Raw genomic sequence first — 24,747 nt, forward strand, 5'->3', positions numbered from 1 at the left:
CTACCCTAATTTTCTTAAAAGATGTGGCAGTAAGAGGATCACTTACCAGACCTATGGATGAAATGGGTGCAGTGGCAAAAAGATCATTCACCATTTCTACCACAATCTTTTTGTTTTTTTAAAAAACGATACAGGGGATAAGAGGATCACTAACCAGATTTGCAGATGAAATGAGTGCAGTGGCGAAAGGATCATTCACCATCTCTGCCTTAGTTTAAGAAGTTCACACTGTGGTGTAAACAAAAGATATGATTGATATGGCTTCCAAAAATGTTTTGCAAAAATATGCTTATGCCATGCGTCCTATTTTATGCTTGACATGTCTATGTATGCATGATTTGGGCCTAGCTATTAACACCCAATTGTATTTGATCCTTAAAAATGATGATCATATTTATGCATCCCCTTTTGAAGCTTTGTTAATGGAATTTCCTCAACATCTTTAATATCTAGATGCTTTCCTCCATGCAACATGCTCATGGAATGAGCTCATTTGGTCTACCTAAAGGAACCTCAGTACAACCATCCAACACCTACCTATTGGATTCAAATCATTTAACTCATTTAAATAAAAAGGAAATGCTAAAAGTACTGTTAGTAAAAAGGGGTTAAGGAATGAACATCAAACATGTGCCAATTTATGATTATTCTACTAAGGATTGAAAATAATGACCATACCACCCATTGCCTTGAGCTCTCAACCGTAATCTTGGAAGTTTTGGTCAAATAAAGGATATTTCCACACAACTTGAATTTACTCCCTTCATTGGTCTCTATGTTATGCCCAAGTCCAAAGAAACTGATAGTCACAATTTGTGTTACCAGAGTCAAGTTCGAGGTGCGGTTATATGAGGAGAAGGTATGAGCACCTCCTACACACCCTTTTTTTTTTTTTCAAACGTCACCAAATTAACCTCTGATTGTTTCAAATTAAAAAAAAAAAAAAAATGACATGCAATAACTCCTAATTATTATTACCCATCTTTAAATATTGAATCCATTCACACCATATTTGGAATTCCATTCAAGGATGTAAACTTCATCTCACCAAGGCAATTTGAAGAAACACAATTATCCTTTTCAAATTTTTATCGTTGGATTAATTATTGATGTTTTCATGAAATTAATCTCTTGATTAGTGAAATATTGACCTTTAAATATTGAATTCATTTACATATTATTTGGAATTCCATTTAAGGATGTAAACTTCATCTCACCTAGGCAATTTTAAGAAACACAATTGTCCTCTTTAAATTGCCACCTTCGGATTAATTATTAATATTTCACATCTCCTGAAGTTTTAAACGAGGATTACGTAACCTTGATTTGCATGTTTTTCCATCATAAGAGACACATACACTCACATGCACATGCACGTGCGAAATAAAAGAGACATGCAAACTACCATACAAATTTTGCTATGAAACACATAAAAATTAAATAATAAAACATAAAATAAATGGAAAAAGGGGGCCTAGGGGATCAAATAGATTTTTTTTCTGTATTTTTTCGGTCTTTTTTTTAGATTTTTCACTATTTTTCAATATTTTTATAGATTTTCTTTCTATTTTGTGATATTTATTTTTAAAAATTTTAATTATTATTGGACTTTCGGATTTTGTTTGGGATTTTCTAAATTTTTATTATATTTTTGTAATATTCTTATCCCCTTTAATTATTTTCCATACTTTTGAAAATTTTGATTATTCTTTCATTTTTTCTATTTACTTAAAAAAAATTATTTATTTCTATGAAAACTAGTAGAATCCAAATTTTAGATTTTCTTTAATTTTCTGAAATTTTCAGCAACTTCTCGTATTTTTCTGAAATCTCAACTGTTTTTCATAAATTTTAAACACATAATAAAATATTTTTTTTTCAATCGACGGAACCCTAAATCTAGGAAATCAAGTTGCTTCCTTTTCTTCTCTTTCACCTCATCCGCTTCTCTCCATGCCTTGCCTCTCTTTTCTCCTTCTCTCTCTACTATCGCCAGGCCACGGCCATCTAGCACGGCCACTGCCACCGCCAGTCCGACAAGTAACGGCTGTCGCTGTCGCCATCGCCTGCCGCAGCCATAGCCGACAACCCTCCTCTGCCGCCATTGCGCAACCCCGTTGTTGGCTTAAGAGTTTTTTCCCAATTTGTCCCTTTTTTTTTTGAAAAAAAATTATATTAAATAATACCTTTTTTGAGAAAATATTTCTCAATATAACTCTAACGTAATCTCACTACTTGATCCAACAAGATTTAAACAAATCTCACTGGATCAAGTAATGAGATTTCCTGTACATGAATAAGGCAACTTTAAATGCATAACAAATCTCGCTGATTCATCCAACGAGATTTGTTTAAAATATTTAAATGATTATGAAACAATAAATACGGACAGGTTTACATTTTAGAAATGTCATTTAATTTTTTTTTTTCAATTAGAATTTACAAATCTAAATGTATATATATATATATATATATATATATATATGGAATTTTTTTTATTCTCTTTATTTATTTATTTATTTATTAATAAATAATTAAATAATTGAAGAGAAGAATCATTTATTAAAAAATATATTTTTTAACTTACTCAATAAAACTTAATTTAATTAAGGAAAAGACATTTCTATATTGTTCCGCCTTTCTGCAATAACTTTCACAATTTTTATTATATTTCTATATTGTTCCGCCTTTCTGCAAAATTATGTTCATATCTGTAAAGTTAAAACAAATTAAAAATGTTCATTTTCATATTTAAATAGAATAATATGATGAAAATAATAAAACTGTAAAATACAAACTAAGAATACTAAAACTATTTTAATAATTTTACTTAATTGTCATATTTATAAAATTTCCTTTAGAATAACAATCTTATTGTACACGACAATTGAAAAATCACAAAAAATATTTTGAAATTGGCTTTTATTATATTTATTTTTAAAAAAATTATGCATATTTTTATTTTAATGATATTTAAATTCATATGATCATTTTATTTTGATTTTAATTAAAAAATGTGTACAAGATGAATGATTTAATCCAAAAAAACAAATTATTTCAGATATACAAATTTCTAAAAACAAGTTGTCGAAATTATTAAATATTATTGTGAAAGTTATAATGATTATATTCCAAATGTTCCATATTAGGAATATACAGTTCTATAGTAAAATGGCATGATAAACTTGATCTACTTAATAATTTTCTCCTAAGAGTTTTCCATTGAAAATCAAAAAATAAAAAATTTTTAATAAATTAAAGAGTTGTTCGGCTATTTCCATTAAAATATTGTTTTGCCCCAGCTCTTAAATAAAATAAGATTAATTAATTATATTGACGTACTCACAAGAGTATCTTTTGATTTTCTTTGAAAAATTAATGTTACTTGTTTGGAAAATTTAAGAATATATTTACATTTTATTATTTACATCTGTGAATTATGGGTATGAAATCCCTCGACTCACAACCTTGAACAATTTTGTCTCACCATTATTTTATATTTTTGGCCCTTTAAATAATCATATTTGAATTTATATGAATCTAAATACAATACAATACAATACAAAATTATATTAAATTTAATTTAAATCCACACAAACTCAAATTTAAGACTCTTCGTCCGTGTTTTCAAATATAAATTGACTGAGTGTAAGAAGAGTGTTCGTCATAAAATCTTAATTATTGGAACAAATGTTAAGTTTTTGGAGAAAGGCAGAATAATATAGAAATATAATAAAAATTGTGAAAGTTATAATGATTTAAAATTTTTAGAGAAATATTATTGTCACTCTAAAATAATATTATTGACCGTTCACATTTAATTTTTTTATATATTAAATAATAATTTTACCCTTAATTAATTTTTACAACCAAACGTTAGATCAATTTTTTTTTTTTTTCTTTTTTAAAATTAAGAGGATAAATTTGTTATTTTATGCATACAATAAATAAATGTAGAAAGTTAATTAAATTTTTCAAGCATCATAAACATCTTTTTCTTAATTAAATTAAGTTTTATTGAGTAAGTTAAAAAATATTTTTTTTAATAAATGATTCTTCCTTTCAATTATTTAATTAATTATTATTATAATAAATAAATGAATAAATAAGGAGAACAAAAAAAATTTCATATGCATATACATTTACATTTGTAAACTCCAATTAAAAAAAATTAAATGACATTCCTAAAATGTAAACCCCTATGCATTTATTGTTTCATAATTATTAAAACATTTCAAAGCAAATCTCGCTCGATGAATCAGCGAAATTTGTCACGCATCCAAAAATGCCTTATTCATGTACAGTAAATCTCACTACTTGATTCAACGAGATTTGTTTAAATCTCACTGGAACAAATAGCGAAATTACGTCAAGGTTATATTGAGAAATATTTTCCCAGAAAATGTATTATTTAATATATTTAAAAAAAAAAAAAAGACAAATTGGGAAAAAAATCGTTGGCTTAACTTATTCCCCACACCGGAGCATGGTTGCCGTTCCCTTCATCCTCTCTCTCTCTCTCTCCAGGTTGTGGCACCTATCGCGACCACTGCCGTTGTTCGTGAACCTCCAATCACAGCCGCTGCCCGCCGCTGCCACGGCCGCCAACCCTCCTGTACAGGCACAGATCTACTTCTGCTTTTCCTTTGTATTCTTCTTCTTCTAATCCCCAAATAGATTTCCATCATTAACTAAATTTCCACCGCCAAATTGATTTTAATTCCCTTCAGTTTTCAGCCCCTAAAGATGATTTAAATCAGTTTGTCAATCCAAAAATGATTTTTCTGTGCAAAGTAGTTTCTCTATCTGAAAGTCCATTTTCCTGGTGCAAATCAGTTTTTCATTCCCAAAATTATATTTCAATATCAACTAAAATTTTCAAGAATTTAAGCTCAACTCTCTCAGATGGTTTTTCAACCTCCCCTCTAAACCGTCTCATCAATCTCAACTCCAAACTGATTTTGCAGAGGGTTCCCAATGTTGTGCGCCGACTAACTCTGTACAATCATTCTCCATTTCGTATTCAGACGTTCTCGATTTTCAATCTATCATTTTCAAATTGATTTTGTCAAAATGATTTTCAGTATAGTGTTAAAATACTCACTCTAGCATCTGCAGGACCTTAACTAATTTTATTGAACAATGATTTTGCATAAGTTCAGTAGCATCCCAATTTTACAAAACACATAACATGAGTATGCACATTTGTTACATTAGGGATTTGAGGGATCCATACCTGTTGTTTTGAATTAGTGGGTGAGCTTAAGGTAGCACTACAAATTACTTGCTTCCTAATTCTTAATGAGCCTTCTTTCGTCGACTCTCGATGCACTCTCCGATTCGGCAGTGTAACATTCTGCCCTTCAAAGCTCTTCTAGGGTCTCCCACAACACAACAACATTTTTCTTTCTAATCTCTCTCCAGGCATAGCACCATTTCTCCCTCTGCACTATTTATCTTTACTAATTTTCTCACTACGACCTAGCAGAAATCTCCTACCATTTCCCCATTGTAGAGCTCTATTTTTTTTTTTTTTTTCCTTTTTTAATTTACATGGGCCTCCAGCCCTTCAGATCCCCGGTACCGCACCAACCCATGGGCAGAGGAACACCCACCCACCCCCCACCCGCCCCCCCTCCCCGCGCCGCCCGACCCCTCCGCCTCTAAATTTGGATGTGGTCAGTTAGACTTTCGGTCAATTCGCTTATACATATCAGGTTGGTGAACTGACCGCTGGACTAACCGAGTGCATCTACTAGGAATTGAATCTTGATGATTCTATTTGATTACCCGCTTCTTTTTACCACACCATGCACATGGGGACAGAGCTCTATTACTCTCAACTGAATATTTTTTGCTTCTTTCACCAATACTTGGACTGAATTTCTACTTTTTCGTCTTTTTGTGCCTAAATTTCTACTGAATTTCAACCCTTATCCTCTCCCATGAACAGTGCTCCTGTTTGTGGAGCAGCAGCTCTATCACTCTAATTTCCACCTAATTTGCAATTTTAAATTCTTTTTGATTTTGTGCTGGGCAAATGAAAGGTTTCCATGTGTCTAGTTTATTAGGGAAAAGAATTTGCCCTTTTTCGGTTTTAGTTGAATCATTTTTGGGCTATTAAGAGTCTGCCAAGTGGCCCACTTGTTGGGAACAGTGTCTTTTTTATCTTTTGTTCTTTTATTCTTTTTGCTTTGACCCAAACAAAGATGGGCTGCAACAAATGTATGTGGGATCAAATCTATGTATGATGGGTAGTGTATAGGAAAAAAAAAATTAGTGGGTTGGGCTTATGTGGGTTTTAAAGGCTAAATAAACTCAAAATGAGCCCAAACGGACCTCCAATTAGCACATAAGCCCCAAACTGGGCTTTTATCAAGGCATAGGCCCATATTGGGCCTCCATCAGAACACAAGCCAAAATTGGGCTTTAATCAAAGCATAAGCCCATATTGGGCCTCCATTTGAACACAAGCCCAAAATTGAGCTTTAATTATGAGCCAAATATTAACTAATCTCTAATGATTCTCTCTCTCTCTCTCTCTCTCTCTCTCTCTCTCTCTCTCTCTCTCTCTCTCTCTCTCTCTCTCTTATATGTAGGTGGTGGTGGCCTGGGGATGAGGACATAAATATTCCATGAATTTTATGTATTTTGTTATTTTTGTGGCTTTTATGATAGATGTATTCATGAATGTAAAAAGCTACTTATTGAAGTTTTTTTTTTTTCCTTTTCTTTTCCTTTAGTGATGAGAGGAGAAGATGAGATTAGAGAGACCACACACTTAGAGGGCTCCCATCTAAGACCCCTAAGACGCTAAGACCCCTAAGACACTAGGAAAGACATTACATAGATCTCGAGAAAATGATAGAGAGTATGAACACTAAAAGACAGAGGGCACCCATGTAAGACCCCTAAGACACTAAAAAGACCTTAGATAGCACATAAGAAAACAATAGAGAGTAGGAATAGTAAATGAATGCCTAAGACCCAAATTTTGAAGTTTTGGCAAAATAAAAGTACAACAATTGAAAAAGATATTTTTTCCATATAATGACTTGAACAAAATGGGGTGTCTAGAATTATGTCATTGGTGAAAGAACCACTAAAGGTCTTTTGATAGGTAAACCTCTAGCATGGATAATGAACCATTGTACAATTGGCGAGAAAATCACTTTAGGTTTTTGAAAGGTGAACCTCTGACATGGGTGAGAAAATCTATATTATTGGTGAGAAAATGACTTTAGGTTTTGGAGGGGTTAAACTTTTGGCATGGGCAACAGAGCAAAGTCAACATGTTGACTTTTGACCTATTCGGTCGATGGAAGCGTTTATAATGCAAATTAGTTGGTCGACCGAGGCTTAGTCAAACTTTTGACTTTCTGACCGGTTCGGTCGACCAAGCCAATTTGTGCAGAGTGGGTTCGGTCAATTGAGGCTTCATAACACATGCCTCACATGACAAGTTTGGTCGACCAAGTCATTTAGTACATAAGGGTTCGATCAACCGAGACTCAAAATCTAACATCGGTCGACCGGCTTTGTTTTTGCCCCGATTCCGACTCTAAAGCTATTTCAAACATCCTTGTTTAATTTTACCCTTTTAGAAAAAGATTTTTGGTGCTATTGTTGGGTCCCCACTATGGTCAGCCTAAGGTCGTTCTGAGCTTTCAAAAAAGACACAAATCTGCTTAAAACTTTAGAAAGTGAAAAATGAAAAATAGATTCTTTTATCAAATCTCAATAGAGAGATTTATAAAATTTTGAAACCTCGAAAAAAATATAGCACAATGGTATCTCGTGACCTAATTTATTTAGAATCCCTTGCCTCGGAGCCCACGCTACAAATCAAATGTTTAGTTTTAGAATGCTTTATATTTTGATTTTTGGATTTTTGTTTTTTTGTTTTATTTGTTTTGTTTTGCCATGTTTTTTTTTTTTTTTAATTTACTCACTACTTTTCATTTCTACCTTCTTTTTTTTTGTGTACCTGATCCCTTTAAAACCAAGACCAAAAAAATAAATAAATAAACAACCAACAATAGAAAAAAAAAAATCCATTAAAACTTTATAAATCAAAATCCTAAGAAATTCATTTGAAAAGGACTTAAAACTGATCATTTCAACCATATTTATGCCAGAGATTCACTATAAAATCTGTCAATATATTACCTTCCTGTAATAATGTTGAAATCTAGCATACCATTACTTCAACAATGATAAATTTGAAACCTGGTTACAGGCCTTAGAAGCTCTGGCGGAAGGGCATTGCATATTCCCAAATTTGTTGTTAAGTAACCGATCTGATGGTCCCTTAACACTTATCTCTTGACAGCTCCACCATAAGTGTTTGCTTTGATCTAAAATATTTATTTATTTATTGAATGATAAGTGGGGGATACGTGCCATTAAATTTGTCTGATAACTAATTGGTACGGGGCATATTGCAATAGATAATTAAAGTAAATAATTAATTAGTTAATTAATTAAACCTCCACACAAGTTCACAGACACAGAAGGCATTGCAGCATTACACATCAAAATTAAAACACCAAATCCCACCTAGAGCTTCTATATTACACATCCTCTGGCCACCGCCTCGGTGACCACAAAACTTATAGTACAAACAAGCAGAACACACACAAGAGAGAGAGAGAGAGAGAGAGAGAGAGAGGGGGGGGGGGGGGGCTTGTAATTAGCCTTCAAAATCAGTTTTAACCCACTGCCCATACTTGCTCTTCATCTTCTCATCAAACTCCTTGGCTTTAACCTCTGCAACCTTTCCTGCATTTGCCATGGACTCCTCCTGAACTCTGGCCATTCTCCTACTCCTCTGCCTCTCACTTTTCTCTTTCTCCGCCTCCAACCCCTCATACTCCCTCACCCAGCAACTGTGCACAGCACATGTCAAAACCAGCGCCCCCACCTGCACCATAAGCATTGCCATAAAAATCCCACACTCCAGCCTCACCAGCAGCTTAGCCTCCCTCGGATCCCGGGGGGACTTCAGCATCGAAAGGGCTGAAGTTTCTCTGGACAACAGCGCCACGACCGTCAGCAACTGCCCGAGAGAAGAGGCAAGGAGGAGCGAGACGTGGGTTACAAAGCAGAAGTGGCCGAGGTGGGAGCAGAGACCCACAAGAGAGGAGAGGACGGAAGTGGCGGAGACAGTAAGGAATGCAAAGCCCAGCGAGGTTGGGGGCATTTTGAGGAGAATGGTTGGAGCAAGAGAGGCTGAGGAGAGGAGGAAAAGAATGAAGTTTAGAAATGAGAGGAGAATGTTGATGAAGGAACAAGAGTTTCTGAGCTTTGAGGAAGCCATTTGAGAGAGAGAGAGAGAGAGAGAGAGAGAGAGAGAGAGAGAGAGAGAGAGAGAGAGAGAGTTGAGACGAGAGAGATTTGAGACGAGAGAGCTGTGGGGAGGCTTTGAATTTAAATTAACCCAGATGGGCTTCTGGCCGTTGGAAGCTGCAACGGCTAGCTAGCATCCTTTTGGAGTTCGGTCTTGGCATCTTCCCTCCCCCCATGTTTGAAATGAGTTGGGCTTTTGTATCTTTTAAATATGTATTGGAGTTAATATCAGTTCAAATTAATCTCAGTGTCACCAATTAATTAATTCATGTACAGAAAAAGCATTATGTAATTTCCTAATCATGCTGAGATTTAAAATATAAAAATTTTGATGGGTTGATTACCTTAAGTTCGGTTAAGCATCTTTAATTAATGTCATGCAATAAAGAGATCTTTTCATTGATTAACTTATTCTTTATACATAAAAATCCGAACATTGAATAACCATTTCAGCTCAAAATGATTCAATCACGACCACTCCCATAGACATTAACCATCTAAAGAAGCATATCCCTTTCAAAATAGGGCAAATTCTCAACAATCATTCACGGTGCTTGCTCGTTTGAGATGGGTTAAAAATAAATTTCCCCATCAATTACTTAATTAAACAAAAACACTCTTCCACCCCTGCCGCCAAAATAAAATTAAATCTCACCTTCGTCACCTAGATGTGCAAAGACGTAATAATGTTTGTACACATCATGGGACCCAAATCCTCAACCATCGTGAGTAAAGTTAAAGTCCTACATCATGTGACCAAAGGAATTTTTGAATTTCTAGGTGGGTACAGAACTTGTGCGAAATAACCCAGATACTAATAACACCGATGTCACCCATTTTAATTGATTTCCATATGAAAAATAAACAAAAATTCATTTTTATTATATTTTATCTCAATACCATATACCATTATGAATAAAATTCATTCTAGTATAATAAAAAAAAAATTAAAAATAATAAATGTAAAACCAAATTTCCATTCATTGATTCATTATATATTTTAGCTTCTTTCTCACACTTCTCTGAAAATAAAAATTTCCATATTGACAAAGCCACTCACTTGCATGTATCCATCTCTCTCTCTTCTCTATCTGAACTAAGGGAGGACATGGATCTGGTCATATGTACCGGAAACAATCAGTTATAGCAAAGAACCAACTGTTGATTAATGAAGCTACCGCTTGTGTACATCCTCCGCACTAACCGTTGATTCCATCTCGAAGGAAAGTTGCACTAGAGCCAAAACAGAAAAACCCAGTAACGATCACTGCAACTCCATTTCCTTCCACGCAACATGCTAAAACCAGTCCCTCCATGCTTTGTTGTTTCCTGCTACTGATCATAACATATCGAGTCAGCCTGAAAAGCCATTGATACAAACATAACGAAATGATTCTATTTCAATATCCATCAAGTTCACAAAAAATTTATTAAGTTTTAAAAACAAACACAATGAAATGATTCAATTTCAATATCCATGGAGCTCTGCCACATGGCCACAAGCAATGCAGCCTCGCCCACCAAATTACAATAACATATGCAAGGACAAATATTCTTTAAATTCTAAACAAGAGTCTTAAATAGTAATGTGATCAGATCAATACGACTCATGAAATACTCAAGATCGACTTGCTCTATAACTTGACTTAGATCGACTATATTTGAGTTTGAGTTGAGCTCAAGCTACTTGAGTAGCTTCATGAATTGAATTCAAGTTCTGCAATCATATTGAAAAGCCTAATCTAACTTCTTTTTTTATTATTAAATTGTAAGTGAAATGTTATACTTGAACCATATATTCAATTTTATATATTTTACATTTCTGTATATAATATTCAACTTTATTTTATAACCAAATTGAGATTAATCAACTTGAGCACAAATTGGTCAATTATAAGATCAACAGAGTTCAACTTGAGTTTGTCAATGTGACTTTGAGCATCTCACTCAACTCGACTCTAATACACCTCAAATCTAAAAATAAGCATTTAATGGGTAGTTATAAGCCACTCTACATTTTGTTGCGCCTACTCCATATTGTACGAGGACAAACTAGCACAAATAGACTTGAAGCATCAAAATATTGGACCAAGATCGTTTGAATAAATTCACTTGAAATAATTCTCAAACACACCAACGGATAGGCACACACCTAAACATCATGCTAATAACTAACAGATAGGCATACCTCATTCATGTTTATGGCTCAAAACGAACTCCACCCTATCTAGTGACGCTTGCAATCGCCCCGAGTTCATGTTGAACAAGGGTTCGCCACTGCCAACAGCCCTGTTATATTCAAGGTTGCAATCATGAGTTATGCACCAAATAAAAAAAACACGCGTGCACACCCACACACACAATAATATAATTATACTTAAAAATTTTATTAAGCAAGAGTTGAGTAACTCAACTGTCCCAGAAAAAGAAGGGCAAACTGAATCCAACTCAGTAAACCTTAACAACCCCAGCCCAACTACTTCGATTAGCTAATCTTTCCATTCTGTTTTATTTTATCAAGAGGGAATTTCTATCAATTTCCTGAGATCATGCCTTTTTTTCCCTGATACCCCTTGAATGTGTGCCTACTCTTACTTTATTCAACTATCCTTAATTTTTCTCTTTAGAAACTATCAGATTAGATATAAAATTTAACACTAAATCTCAAGCAATTTTCTTAGTAGCTAATAACAAACAAGATCAAATGACTTGCCCAGTAATTTCTGGAAATACATAATCTGCCCTCCATCCAAACCGCAGGTCCATGCCTGGGAACAGGCCAATTGATGTTTTATTCCGAACACGTGATATGCCATCTCCGCCAAAACACGTGGTGAGCTTCCATTTCCAACCAGTTGCATGCAACTGAAAACTATGGCCTACACCAACCTGGATTTACAAAAAAATTTAACCATTAGTGCTGAAAATATTGTACATATTTGCTTACAATAACTCCAGGGCATTGACTTTGCCTCTCTTTCTCCACACAACGCTATCTGATTTATTTAGATACCCAGGGGCAAATATCAAATCAAAAGCACTAAACCTGAAGATTCAAAAATTTGGTGATGGGGATCTTTTTTGAAAGAAGCCGGACATCATGACGTGTGGGTTCATATATAAACTTCCATCTCCGATCAGGGGATAGAGGCTTTAACACCAACTTTGCCTGGTACTCATTGATTGGAGCATTATAGAACTGAAGAAGAATGATATACATTAACAAGCCAGAAAACAATTGATATGCATCTGTACAACTGATTTGCGAATCTCAATAACAAATACCATCAAAACTAGAAAGGATATGGGTAGATGCATGAAATTACTACTTTACCCTATATTGTAAAATTGACCCACACTTAACTTGCAGGCACACAATTATGAATTAATTGCTAACTATTTCATGTTTGCCTCCCTGCGGCTGCAGGAGGTCACACTGGCATCAAAGTGCACCCAGAATTCAATTATGAATGGATTGCTAACAATTTCATGCTTGCATCCCTGCAGCTGCAGGAGGTCACACTGGCATCAAGTGTTAACCAGTATCGGTCATGGAGACATATAGTGGGGTCTCTCTACTAATCCAGGTCCTGGGATGTTCTAGAGTCTTGTCTTCGTGCGCTCAAATCAGGTTTCATTAAGGGGAGTGCCATCCATAGTTCTTTCCTAGATTGCTCAAGTGTCTGCCACATTTGTGACAAGGTGTTCCTTTTTTCTTCTCTCACCCTGGCGCCACACCCATTTGCCTCTCCAGCATGGATGTGGCTCTCTCTCTCTCTCTCTCACACACACACACACAGAAATGCCCCAAACTTTTGGATTCCCACTAGCTTGGGGAATCCCTCACGCTACGAAAACCCCCTCTAAAATAAGAAAGCAAATTCCATCTTCTTATGTTCGATGAGTTCTAAAAAAAATTCTGGTATAATACAGTATTTATGAAAATAAGCAATATGCATTCAAAGAACAGTTCCCACCAAACACATTTCTAACCCCAACGACCCCCCCCCCCCCCCCCCCAAAAAAAAAAAAACCAAAAATAAATAAAAGAAAGCACAACACAAATTCAAATCAGAGTTCACTCCAAGCAAATTTTCTCATGATAAATAAAAATAAAAACTCACAGTAAGTAAATTCAGAAGGAACTATAAATAATTTTACAATAAAAGAAACTCATAAGTGAGAAATGGAGATAAATTCGAGATTTGGAGACAAGATGTCCTCATATAAGAATCTTAAAGCAGTCACAGAAGGACAGCCCTTCAATCCCTTTACAAATCACATAAAAGATGCCTAAACACCACCAAAGCAAGTGCCTAAAGGGAAGATACGAAAACAACTTCATACTATAACAAGTCTTGTCATTAAAAATCTTCACATTCCTCTCAAGCCACAAAGTCCAAAGAATAGCATGAACGCAATTTTCACAAAACTTGCCTCTTCTAGTTCTCACAAAACACCAAATTGCACCAACAAGAAGTCAAAGTACTGCTTGTGGTGTTTCCCACGCTTCACCAAAGCAGAAAGATGTTGAACAAAGCCGTCTACTCTAGTCACCCAGCAATGTTGAAAAAGATGTGCATTGGGGTTTCATTAGACTCTAATCACATCAAGAAAATAATATGGTATCCTCACCTAAAGGTATCCTCACCTAAAATGAGTCAATTCATTTTAATCCCATTCAGAGTCGAAGTCCTAGTACAAGCCTTGATCTTAAAAGGAATCTTAGTCATCCAAATAATATTATTCAAAGAAAAAGGACATGAAGTTGAAGGTTTCAATAAGTGAAGAAAGAAAGGGGAAAAGAATCCAGAATTATCCCCTAACTGAACATGTAAATCACACCTCAATAAAGGAATAAAAGAATCCAAAACTCCCACCAAAATAGTTCATCAACCTCTCTTTCATGAAGGTTCAGGGAAAAATGAAAATCTCAAAGGCACACCCCTAAGACCACAATCTTGAATTTCGAAAAATAAAAATAAATAAATAATGCTTCCATATCCTAGTGGTCAACGCAGCCCCCCTCCCCCAAACATCCAAAAAAAAAATATTTGAATTAACTCATTAAAGAAATACTCTCAAGTATCAAAAGGAGGCTGAGTAAGCCCATAAACGTACTCCATCATCCCCTGAACCCCCTCACATCTAACAACACAGAGAACCATAATACAATCTCTAATAACAGCATCTAGTGTCCTGCAAAATTGCTTGACCCCCTACCTCTCTGGAAGAAGGGAAAAATACTAAAGCTTTGAATCAAAAGTCCCAGTAACTTTATAAAAATACAAATCGAATTCTCTCAATTTTGATTCTCGAAGAAGCAAAACATTAGGACTAAACTTATTCACTACTTCTTTCACCAACCTCCTATAATCATTACCCCCCCTCCCCAACCCCCACACATTCAAAGAAAGAAACTTCACTTGATTGCACTAATAGCGGCCAAACTCCTACCCTCCTTCCTCAATTTCTTAGCCCTCTTTATATCCATATGGAGTCCTTATCTAATCGAACAATCTCCCCACTAGGACTCTCCAGTTTGAGACCTAACTCATCAAATAAGTTTTGAAAACCCTGGTTGTCCCTCTTATCTCCAAGAAGATCTACAATTTGGGCTCAACATTAAACCCACCCCCACCCAACAAAAGAAATAGCCACAAAGGATAAAGGTTACTCAAAATTGGTATTAAGTATCACTAAAATTGGATGGATAAAAAACAGGTGCAGAAGCAGCAAATTTTTCTTCTGAATCCCTAGTTGATTGTTTCTCAGATTATGGGTCAAAATAAGAGATAGAGAATCAGGAACTATAGGGTTGTCTGAAGAAATTAAAAAATCAAAACTTTGCAACCAGGCACTAGAGAATTCTGGCTATGCCCTTCCGAAGTCTAAGCAATACCCATAACTTTACCACTCTTTATAGGATTAGTACAAAGCTTGTGAGATAGAAAAGCCATGAAGTCTCCCCTCCACATTTGACCCCGTCTCAATTTTGCCAACATTTCAATATTTTCATCAGTCTCCAAAACCTCTTCCACATTAACCCTCTTCCTTGTTCCTCCAAAGTTAAGCAGAAAATATTGTCCTCAAACTTGTAGGAGGATAGAAAGTTCTCATCCTCATCGTCATACCCTGTGGATACTGGATAGTCCCTCAAATATATTCAAAGTCAATGTAGTGATCACATACTAAAAAGAAAGAAAAAAAAAAACATTAATCAACATAAAATATCTTTATAATTCAGTCACCAACTGTGCATTTAACTCTCACAATTCACAAAAACCAAAGATAGCTTCGACTATGGCATTACAAGTCTTTGCAGTTAAGGTCATTAGAAATGTTAAAATCATCTCTACTAGGGTTTCAAAATTAAAAATTAAAGTGTTCAAGACCAATATAGACCAAGCAAATGCTGAATTGAGGGCCTACAGATACTCTGAGCAAGGAGAGAACTCAAGAACTGTAGTTTTGCTCTTCTTTTCATGAGATCTAAGGGGAATTGAAGGATATGGTTAAAATTTCATCTCAATATTGATTTGTGCCTTGATAAGTTACCACAGTACTGGTTTTACTCTTCCATTTACGTTGTAAGGGAAGGAGAAGAGTTTACAAAATGTGAATGTTAAAGTGGGTGAATTGTATAACATTAAAGAATAAAGGAATGAACATATTCACAATCAGTTAGGCAAGTCAAAGACAAGATAAGGGAGAACAGCTTAGATGGTTTGGGCATTTGAAAAGTAGACCAAATAGTGCAAGAGTGAGCCAGTTAATGGTAATGGTCATAGAAGGGGTAGGGGTAGACCTAAAATAACAAAGAATGAGATAGTGAGGAAGGATCTAATAGCTCTAACGCTGGCAGAGAAAAATGCCCTTGTCCATGTGAATCGGTGGAAAAGGATTCATGTAGCCAACCCCAACTACTGGGACTTGAGGCTTTGTTGTTGTAAGGAAACGAGAAGAGTTGGTTGGAACTTCATTTTAACATTGATTTGTGATTTGAAAAGATGCCACAAGTACATGCCATCTTCACTAGTAGTAAAGTCTTGAGCTTCATAATTAAGTATATTTTACCTGGTTTACACATCCATCCAAACATAATTGCTTTAGGTTTTTAAGTTCTTCAATAACCATTTATTACCTACATTAACCGCTCACCATTTATCCTGATTCAGAAGGTAGATATCTTTCAAGATGGTAATTCAATTTCACCATCTCTATTTTGAGATTTAAGTGTTTAATGATGGCCTTAGAGGAGGATCAAGGTAGTACAGTAAGAGGATATCAAAAATCAGCTGGATTGGTAAAAAGAAGAGAATGAAATTGACAAAAAGATGATCGAGAAGTTGTCAAATGAAACAAAGAACAAGATAGTTCTACTTCTACCTCATAGAAGTAGGGTACTCGTGCTGATGAACAACAACTTTGAATTGGAAGTTATCCAAAGATTGGCAGTTTACTGCTATTGTAAATTTATTGATGAATAGAGAGTCCCATTCAAGTGGGCATAGAAAATTTTACAACAAATCTGGAATTTGGAAGGTGAGATATATATGGTGGCTGTTAAAGGTTATTTATAGTCTTTTAGTATTATTATTAAGTGTGTTAGTATGTTAAATATTGAGAGCTAGTAAGTATTACGGTCATTAGAGTGTATTTGATTTGCATTATAAATAGAAGTAGAGACCTATCTTCAAGTTAGGTCGTTCATTTAATCAGTATTTCAACATGATATCAAAGCGTGATCCAAACTACACTCAATCACACTCAGCAGTCACCAGAACCCTTCATTATTTCACAAAACCAACCATATAGCCAGAAACAAAATCCCCTGAAACCTAACCCTACCAACTCTCATTGACGGAAAGCCTCCCCAGATGCCGGCTGACTGCCGGCAGTTCTAACCCCATGCACTGGCACATGAGAGAGATTTCAGCCACCTTTTTTCTGCGTTTTTCCTCCACCATGTCCTAATTCCTTCCCTAGACAATATTATCAAGTTGTTGGGCATGTTTTTTTGCTCAAAGATCCAACATTTTTCGATGTTTGTAAATGCTTTTTGTTAGTTTCTTAGACCAGTGGCAGTGTTCATAAGTTGATTTGTGAAGCTGTGGCAGTGCTATATTAGTTTGTAGGTGGTTCACCTCATCCGTGGTTGTTTTGGTGCTTCACATCAATTGTGGTTGTCCCGATTAGTTTTGATTGTTCTTCTTGTTTGACATTGGTGTGGCCGCTGGTTAGTGAGTGTTAGTATGGAGTCTATGAATCCCAAAAACATGTTTCCTTCATCGCTGCCACAGATAAAAACTGAAATGTTGGATGGAAAGAATTAAGTTCAATGGTCTAAGGTTGTTTGGGTTATTTATCAGGATTAGGAAAATCTAATCACTTGCTCCAATATGATCCTTCCAATGAAAAGAGAAAAGAAGCATGGGTTTAGGAAGATGCCTTGATTTTTTCCCTTTTGTGGAATTCGATAGAGCCCCGAATTGCACGGATGTGCATGCATCTAAATACATGCAAGGAGATATGGGATTATGCCAATCTTCTATCCTCTAGTAACATTACATGTATGTATGATTTATCCCATGAGTACTTTCAGTTACAACAGGAAGACAAGAGCATTGCAAATTATTTTGGAGAGATGAAACGTATTCATGAGGTCCTTAACGTGGTGCAACCTATAACCACCAAAATTCGTGAGATGCAGAAGCAAAAGGAATAGATGATAGTTCTTCGAGTTCTAGCAGGCTTGAAGCTCGAGTTTGAGGCAATCCGGTCCCAGATACTTAGTAGTGTAGAGTTGCCGTCATTTCCCGATGTTTATTCTCATGTCCTTCGTGCTTCCTTTAGCACACATTCTCCTACTCTTGCATCTAGCTTTGAGAGGACAGCCTTTGCCACACATGGAGATTCTAGTTCTCTACCAAACAACCTCAAAAGTTATCAAGGTGGTTCAAGCGGTCGTGGTGGTAGAGATGGACGAGGTAGAGGCACTCCTCACAAGTGCGCTCATTGTGGACAAGGTAATCATACTATTGAGCAATGCTAGGATCTCCACGGTAGACCTTCACGTGTTGCCAATATAGCCACCACCAACTCCACACCTTTGGGGCCAGCTAGGGGGCAACGCACTGTATCTATGTCAAAGGAAGAGTATTTCAAATTCAAGCAGTATCAAGTGTCACAACAAGCTTCTCTTCCCATTGCATCTCTTGCCCAAACAGGTAATCCCATAGCATGTCTGTCATCCAGTACTTCTCATCCTAGTCCTTCAGTTATAGACTCTGCTACCACTGATCATATCACAGGTATACCTAATTTCTTCTCTACTCTTCAATATCCTGCAAATTTACCTCATGTCACTCTTGTTAACGGATCCACCACCATCGTTAAAGGAATTGGGACTGTAAATCCCACTTCTCCTATTTCACTTCCTTCGATTTTGTATATTCCCACGTTTCCTTTCAATATTATGTCTGTTAGCGAGCTTACCAAATCTATGAATTGTTCAGTAACATTCTTCACTAATTATGTGGTTATTCAACATTTTAAGACAAAGAAGACAATTAACAGAGGGCTTGAAGCTTGTGGACTTTATCACTTTGAGTCGTTATATCCTTCTACACCCTACACTGTTGCTGTCAGACCTTTACAAATTCATTGTCACCTTGGTCGTGCTTCATTGGAAAAGTTGAAACATTTACTTCCTAATTTGAGTTATGTGTTTAGTCTTTATGTGAGTCTTGTATGTTGGGAAAGCATCATTGTGTCCCTTTTGCTTCCTAAGTCAGTAAACAAGCTGCAAGCCCTTTTATGCTAGTCCATTCTAATGTTTGGGGTCCTAGTAGAAGTGTGTCCAAGTTGGGTTTTCGATACTTTGTAACCTTTGTGGATGATTATTCAAGGATGACTTGGCTATATTTAATAAAAGATCGTTCTAAGTTATTTCATATATTTTGTGTCTTTTGTTATGATATAATGACTCAATTTAGTTTCCCAATTCGAATACTTCGGAGTGATAATGCTAAGGAGAATTTCAGTTCACAATTCACTACTTATATGACTCAGTTTGGTATTGTTCATCAATCATCCTGTGCCCACACTCCTCAACAAAATGAGGTTGCAGAGAGGAAAAAAAGACATCGTTGAAATCACTTGCACCTTTCTTTATCAAATACATGTACCTAAAGTGTTTTGGAATGATGCTATACTTATTGTTTGCTATCTTATCAACAGGATGTCATCCTCTTTTCTTAGTGGTAAAATTCCCTACTCCATTCTCTTTCCTAATTCACCTCTATTCTCTCTACCTCCTCGTATATTCGGGTGTACGTCTTTTGTTCATCAACTAACTCCCAAGGTGGATAAGCTGGATCCTTGTGCTATAAAATGTGTCTTTATGGGCTACTCATATACTCAAAAAGGATATCATTGTTATAGTCCTACGTTGCATCACTTCTTTGTTTCTACAGGTGTTACCTTCTTTGAGTCTATACCTTACTACACTCTGAGTGCTTCCGATCTCAATGAGCCTTTTCCTCTACCTAATCTTCCAAATTCTAGTTTGTTGTCCTTCCCCAATCAACCACCTATGTCTCCATGTAGTTTAAGTCCTTCTCATCGTCTCGATCATCCTAATTTTCAGGTGTATTCACAAAGGCAGCTCCGAGGAAGAGAGTCCCCTCTAGCTTCTACTACCACTCCTTTAGTTTCCTCATTTGATGATGATATTTCCCACGATGTTGATCCTCCCATTGCTGTCCGAAAAGGTAAACACACATGTACACAACATCCCATTTCCAACTATGTTTGCTATGACTTCTTATTGCCCTCCTATTATTGTTTTGTTACTACTCTATCATTTGCTACCCTTCCTAAATCTGCTTCAAAAGCTTTAGCCCACTTTGGATGGAGAAATGTCATGGTTGAAGAGATGAATGCTTCACAAGACAATGATAATTGGGACTTTGTATCTCATCCTCCTGACAAGTCTATGGTTAGTTGGTTGTTGGATATACACCGTGAAAATCAACCTTGATGGTTCTGTGACTTGTCTAAAGGCACGTCGTGTTGCTAAGAAGTATACTCAGGTATATGGTTTGGATTATTCAGACACTTTCTCCAGTCGCCAAACTTATATCAATACATCTGTTCATCTCCTTGGCTACCACTTGTCACTAGCCTTCGCATTAGTTAGATGTGAAGAATATCTTCTTGCATGGTGATCTTGAGGAGGAGTTCTACATGGAGCAACCACCTCGGATTATTGCTCAGGGGGAGTCAAGCTTAGTGTGTTGGCTAAAGAAGGCACTATATGGTTTAAAAACATTCTCCAGAGCATTGTTTGGTCGATTCAGTACTGTAGTACTTGAGTTTGGTCTTTGACGGTATGCAGTGGATCACTCCATGTTTTTTGTCATACTTCATCAGGTAGGATCTTCCTCAATGTGTATGTGGATGGTATTGTTATTACACATGACGATGATAAAGGTACTCGAAGCCTTAAACATTTTCTATAGACTAAGTTTCAAACCAAAGATTTGGTAACTGTGAAATACTTCTTGGGTATAAAAGTATCTATATCTCGTATCAAAATTGTTTTGTCACGAAGGAAGTATGCTCTTGATCTGTTGGATGAGAGCAGATTGTTAGGATCCATAGTGGTTGATACACCCATGGATCCTAATAGCAAGTTATGTTAGATATGGGTGATTTGTTGCCTAATCCTAGACAATTCCAAAGATTTGTTGGAAAGTTAAATTATCTCACAATCACCCCGCCAGACATATCTTTTGCAACAATTGCTTTGAGTCAATTTCTGGATTCTCTGAGGACAAGTCATCAAGATGCAGCAATTTGCATCTTGAGACAGCTCAAAGGTGCACCTAGGAGAGGTCTTTTATATTGAGATCATGGTCACACTAACATTCAAGGATATACCGATGTAGATTGGGTCGGGTCGCCTTCCGACCGAAGATCCACAATCGGGTAATGTAGCTTGGTTGATGACAATTTGATTCCCTAGAAGAGCAAGAAACAAACTATGGTGACCAAGTCAAGTGTTGAATCAAAATATAGAGCTATGACTCACACTACTTGTGAACTTGTTTGGTTGAAAAACATGTTGGAAGAATTGGGTTTTCCACGCTCTCAATCTATGGAGTTGATGTGTGATAATCAAGTTGCTCTTCATATTGCCTCCAACGCAGTCTTTTATGAACAAATGAAACACATTGAAGTTGATTGCCATTCTGTTCAAGAGACACTTGTGCAGAAGCTCATTACTACCACTTACGTGAAGTTTGATATGCAACTTCCAAATTTATTTACTAAAGCTTTGGGGGGTGCTTGTGTTAAATTTATTTGTAACAAGTTCGTAGCATATACATTTATGCTCCAACTTGAGAGGGAATGTTAAAGGTTATTTTAGTTTAGTATTATTATTAAATGTGTTAGTATGTTAATTAGTGAGAGTTAGTAAAGGTATTATGGTCACTAGAATGTATTTTATTTGTATTATAAATAGAGGGAGAGACCTATCTTCAAGTTAGGTCATTCATTTAATCAAAATCTCAACAATGGCCAACAAGGGGGGAGGGGGATTCTCTTCAAATTTGAGAAGCAAAATTATTGGAGGAAAGTCTTAAATTAAGAGCCTTGGACAGTTCAAGGAGCCTCAATGATGAACCAACGAATGCAGTCAATGTTCAAGGCAGAAGAAATTTTCTTTGACAAATTGCTTCATGGGTGAGAGTTGAAGGGCTCCCAAAGGGATTCTATTAACTTGAAGTTGCTTAAGTTGTTGGAAAACAAGTTGGAAACATCATTAATAGGAAGATAGTCAAAGGTGAGAAGTTGGAGAAACCCAAAATGAGATTGAGGGCCAAAGTCAACATAAAAGAACCACCACCTGCTGATTTCTTCATCAACAAGAATCAACATGGTACATTGTGGATTGATTTCAAATATTAAAATGTAAATAAAATTTGCTGAAACTGTAGCATGATTACACCTTGAAAATTCCTGCACTTTGCTTGGCCCCTAAAAACCTAAGAAATGAATCGAGTGTATATGCAACCAGGACTCAAAGAGTACAGGGGATAGTTGTTTCAAACCCTGCAAAAGACTACTCGGGCAAGAATAAGGCCTACTCAGCTACCAAAAAAAAAAACCATTAATTGATGAAGGACAAAGAGGAAAACAAAGGGAAAAAGATAGACAAGGTTTGCTAGTAAAGCAACTCCAATAAAGGAACCTCCACTTTGCTGGAAAAGGAAGGAGAGGACCTTGTGCGACTTATCCCTCAATTGATGCGAATGAGGGCCCAGCTCTGATGATCTTACAAATGTTTTTGGACGAGCCTAAGGACTTGAGGTTTGGACAGCCACAACAAAACCAACTTATGGTTTCATGAAGCAAAAATGGCTAATAGTTGTAAATCGAAAACTTTTAAATTTAAGCAACATCAGTAACTAAAAGAAGGAATAGAACAAGTGATTAAGAAATAGAAGAGGTGGTTAAGGAAGTCTAGATTAAGAGACAAATAGGTTCCTCCAGCTTATGACACTTGGTGTAAGCTTAGGGAAGTTGCTGGGAATCTTCAGAGATGGAGCAAAGAGGTGATCAGGCATGTTAAGAGAAGAATTGAAATGCCAACTTCATGAATTGCAAAAGAAGGAATTAAAAAGCAACTCAATCTTTCAAGAAGCAAAAGACAATATCAAAATGGAACTTAAGGAGCTATATAGACTAGAGGAAATGAAATAGGCAAAGGACTAGGAAAGACTGGTGTCTATGGGGAGGAAAGAGTACAAGATAATTCCACGCCTTGGTAAAAGCAAGGAGAAACTTTATTTCAAAACTTAAATGAGATGACACTTGGGTAACAGCGAAAAGGAAGATTGAAGACTTCATCTTCAAAGCTTAAAATGATCATTTCAGAACAAGGAATCTAGACAGAATTGATTAACTGAACAATTTCATTGACACTGGACTAAGAAAGGAACATAAATTTAAGGGCAAAAGACACTGACCTCCCCTGAGATTTGACAAAAAGACAATGACCTCCCCTAAACAACAACAACAACAAAACCAAGCCTTAGTCCCACTAGGTGGGGTCGGCTATATGAATCTTTTTCCGTCAATTTATGCGATCATGGACCATTTCTTTTTATAAATTCAAGGATATTAAATCCTTACTCACTATCTCCTCCCAAGTTATTTTAGGTCTACCCCTACCCCTTCTACTGCCCCCCACAGTAACTAAGTCATTCTTCCTCACAAGTGCACGATGTAGCCTACGTTGCAAGTGTCCACACCATGTAAGTCATCCCTCTCTTATCTTAATTTTTTATAGGAGCTACACTTAACTTACCACGAATATGTTCATTCCTTAATTTAACTTTCAATGTTATACCACTCATCCATCTAAGCATTCTCATCTCGACAACTTTTACTTTTTGGATATTATGTTTCTTCGTCACCCAACATTCCGATCCATATAGCATAGTTGGACTTATAGGTTTCCTATAAAACTTCCCTTTTAATTTTAAGGGTATTCTACGATCACAGAGCACACTTGAAGCACTTCTCCATTTTACCCAACCTGCTTTAACTCTATGCATTACATCATCTTCAATTTCTCCTTCAGCTTGCATAATAGATCCAAGGTATCGAAATCTACACGTGCTATTTATTTCTTCATCATCAAGTTTACCTGTCTCCAATATTCCTCCTATCATTACTAAAATTACATTTCATATATTCTATCTTATTTCTACTTATCCTAACGCCTCTAGATTCCAAAGCTTCTCTCCATAATTCTAACTCAGCCTCTACTCTGTCCCTAATTTCGTCAATTAATACAATATCATCTACAAACAACATACACCATGGAACCTCCTTTTGATACTCTTAGTCAATTGGTCCATCACTAAAGCAAAAAGATAAGGACTCAAAGCAAATCCTTGATGTACACCTATGGTGATTGGAAATTCTCTAGTTTCTCCATCTATAGTCCTTACACTAGTCATTACTCCATCGTACATATCCTTAATGGCATCGGTATACCTACTACATACACCCTTTTTTTTATAAAACCCACCATAGGACTTCCCTAGGTATCCTATCATATGCTTTCTTAAGGTCAATAAATATCACATGCAAGTCCCTCTTCTTTTCCCTAAACTTTTCCATTAATCTTCTTAAAAGATAAATAGCTTCTACAATAGATCTCCCAGGCATAAAACCAAATTGATTTTCTGAGACCTTCATTTCTAACCTTAATCTTTGTTCAACTACCCTTTCCCATAGTTTCATCGTATGACTCATAAGTTTAATTCCACGATAGTTATTACAATTTTGAATATCTCCTTTATTTTTGTATATAGGTAT

General features: G+C 35.9%; 2 protein-coding genes across 4 annotated transcripts in view; both read right to left on the reverse strand.

Moving 5' to 3' along the window:
• Positions 1-8,454: 8,454 nt before the first annotated feature.
• LOC131157811 (uncharacterized) lies at positions 8,455-9,319 on the reverse strand. Its single transcript, XM_058112208.1, has one exon. It carries the CDS (start codon positions 9,317-9,319, stop codon positions 8,693-8,695), a length of 627 nt encoding a protein of 208 aa, XP_057968191.1. The 3' UTR covers positions 8,455-8,692.
• Positions 8,455-24,747, reverse strand: part of LOC131157812 (uncharacterized) — a 35,666-nt gene continuing 19,373 nt past the window's right edge. The window contains exons 2-5 of one of the 3 annotated variants that reach the window (XM_058112209.1): positions 12,395-12,547; positions 12,062-12,237; positions 11,537-11,637; positions 8,455-10,707 (exon numbers count right to left, since the gene is read on the reverse strand). In XM_058112209.1, the coding sequence (XP_057968192.1) occupies positions 11,538-11,637; positions 12,062-12,237; positions 12,395-12,547 (429 nt within the window). In that variant the 3' untranslated portion in view covers positions 8,455-10,707; position 11,537. The remainder of the gene's footprint in view (positions 10,708-11,536; positions 11,638-12,061; positions 12,238-12,394; positions 12,548-24,747) is intronic. The other 2 variants (XM_058112211.1, XM_058112210.1) reach the window with 2 other exon arrangements.

The sequence above is a fragment of the Malania oleifera genome, chromosome 6 (assembly GCF_029873635.1).
Source record: "Malania oleifera isolate guangnan ecotype guangnan chromosome 6, ASM2987363v1, whole genome shotgun sequence".
In the NCBI taxonomy this organism is placed as follows: domain Eukaryota; kingdom Viridiplantae; phylum Streptophyta; class Magnoliopsida; order Santalales; family Ximeniaceae; genus Malania; species Malania oleifera.

Bases quoted from the DNA above. Each gene is read 5' to 3' on its own strand.
- LOC131157811 (XM_058112208.1), bottom strand. From the start codon at position 9,319: ATGGCTTCCTCAAAGCTCAGAAACTCTTGTTCCTTCATCAACATTCTC.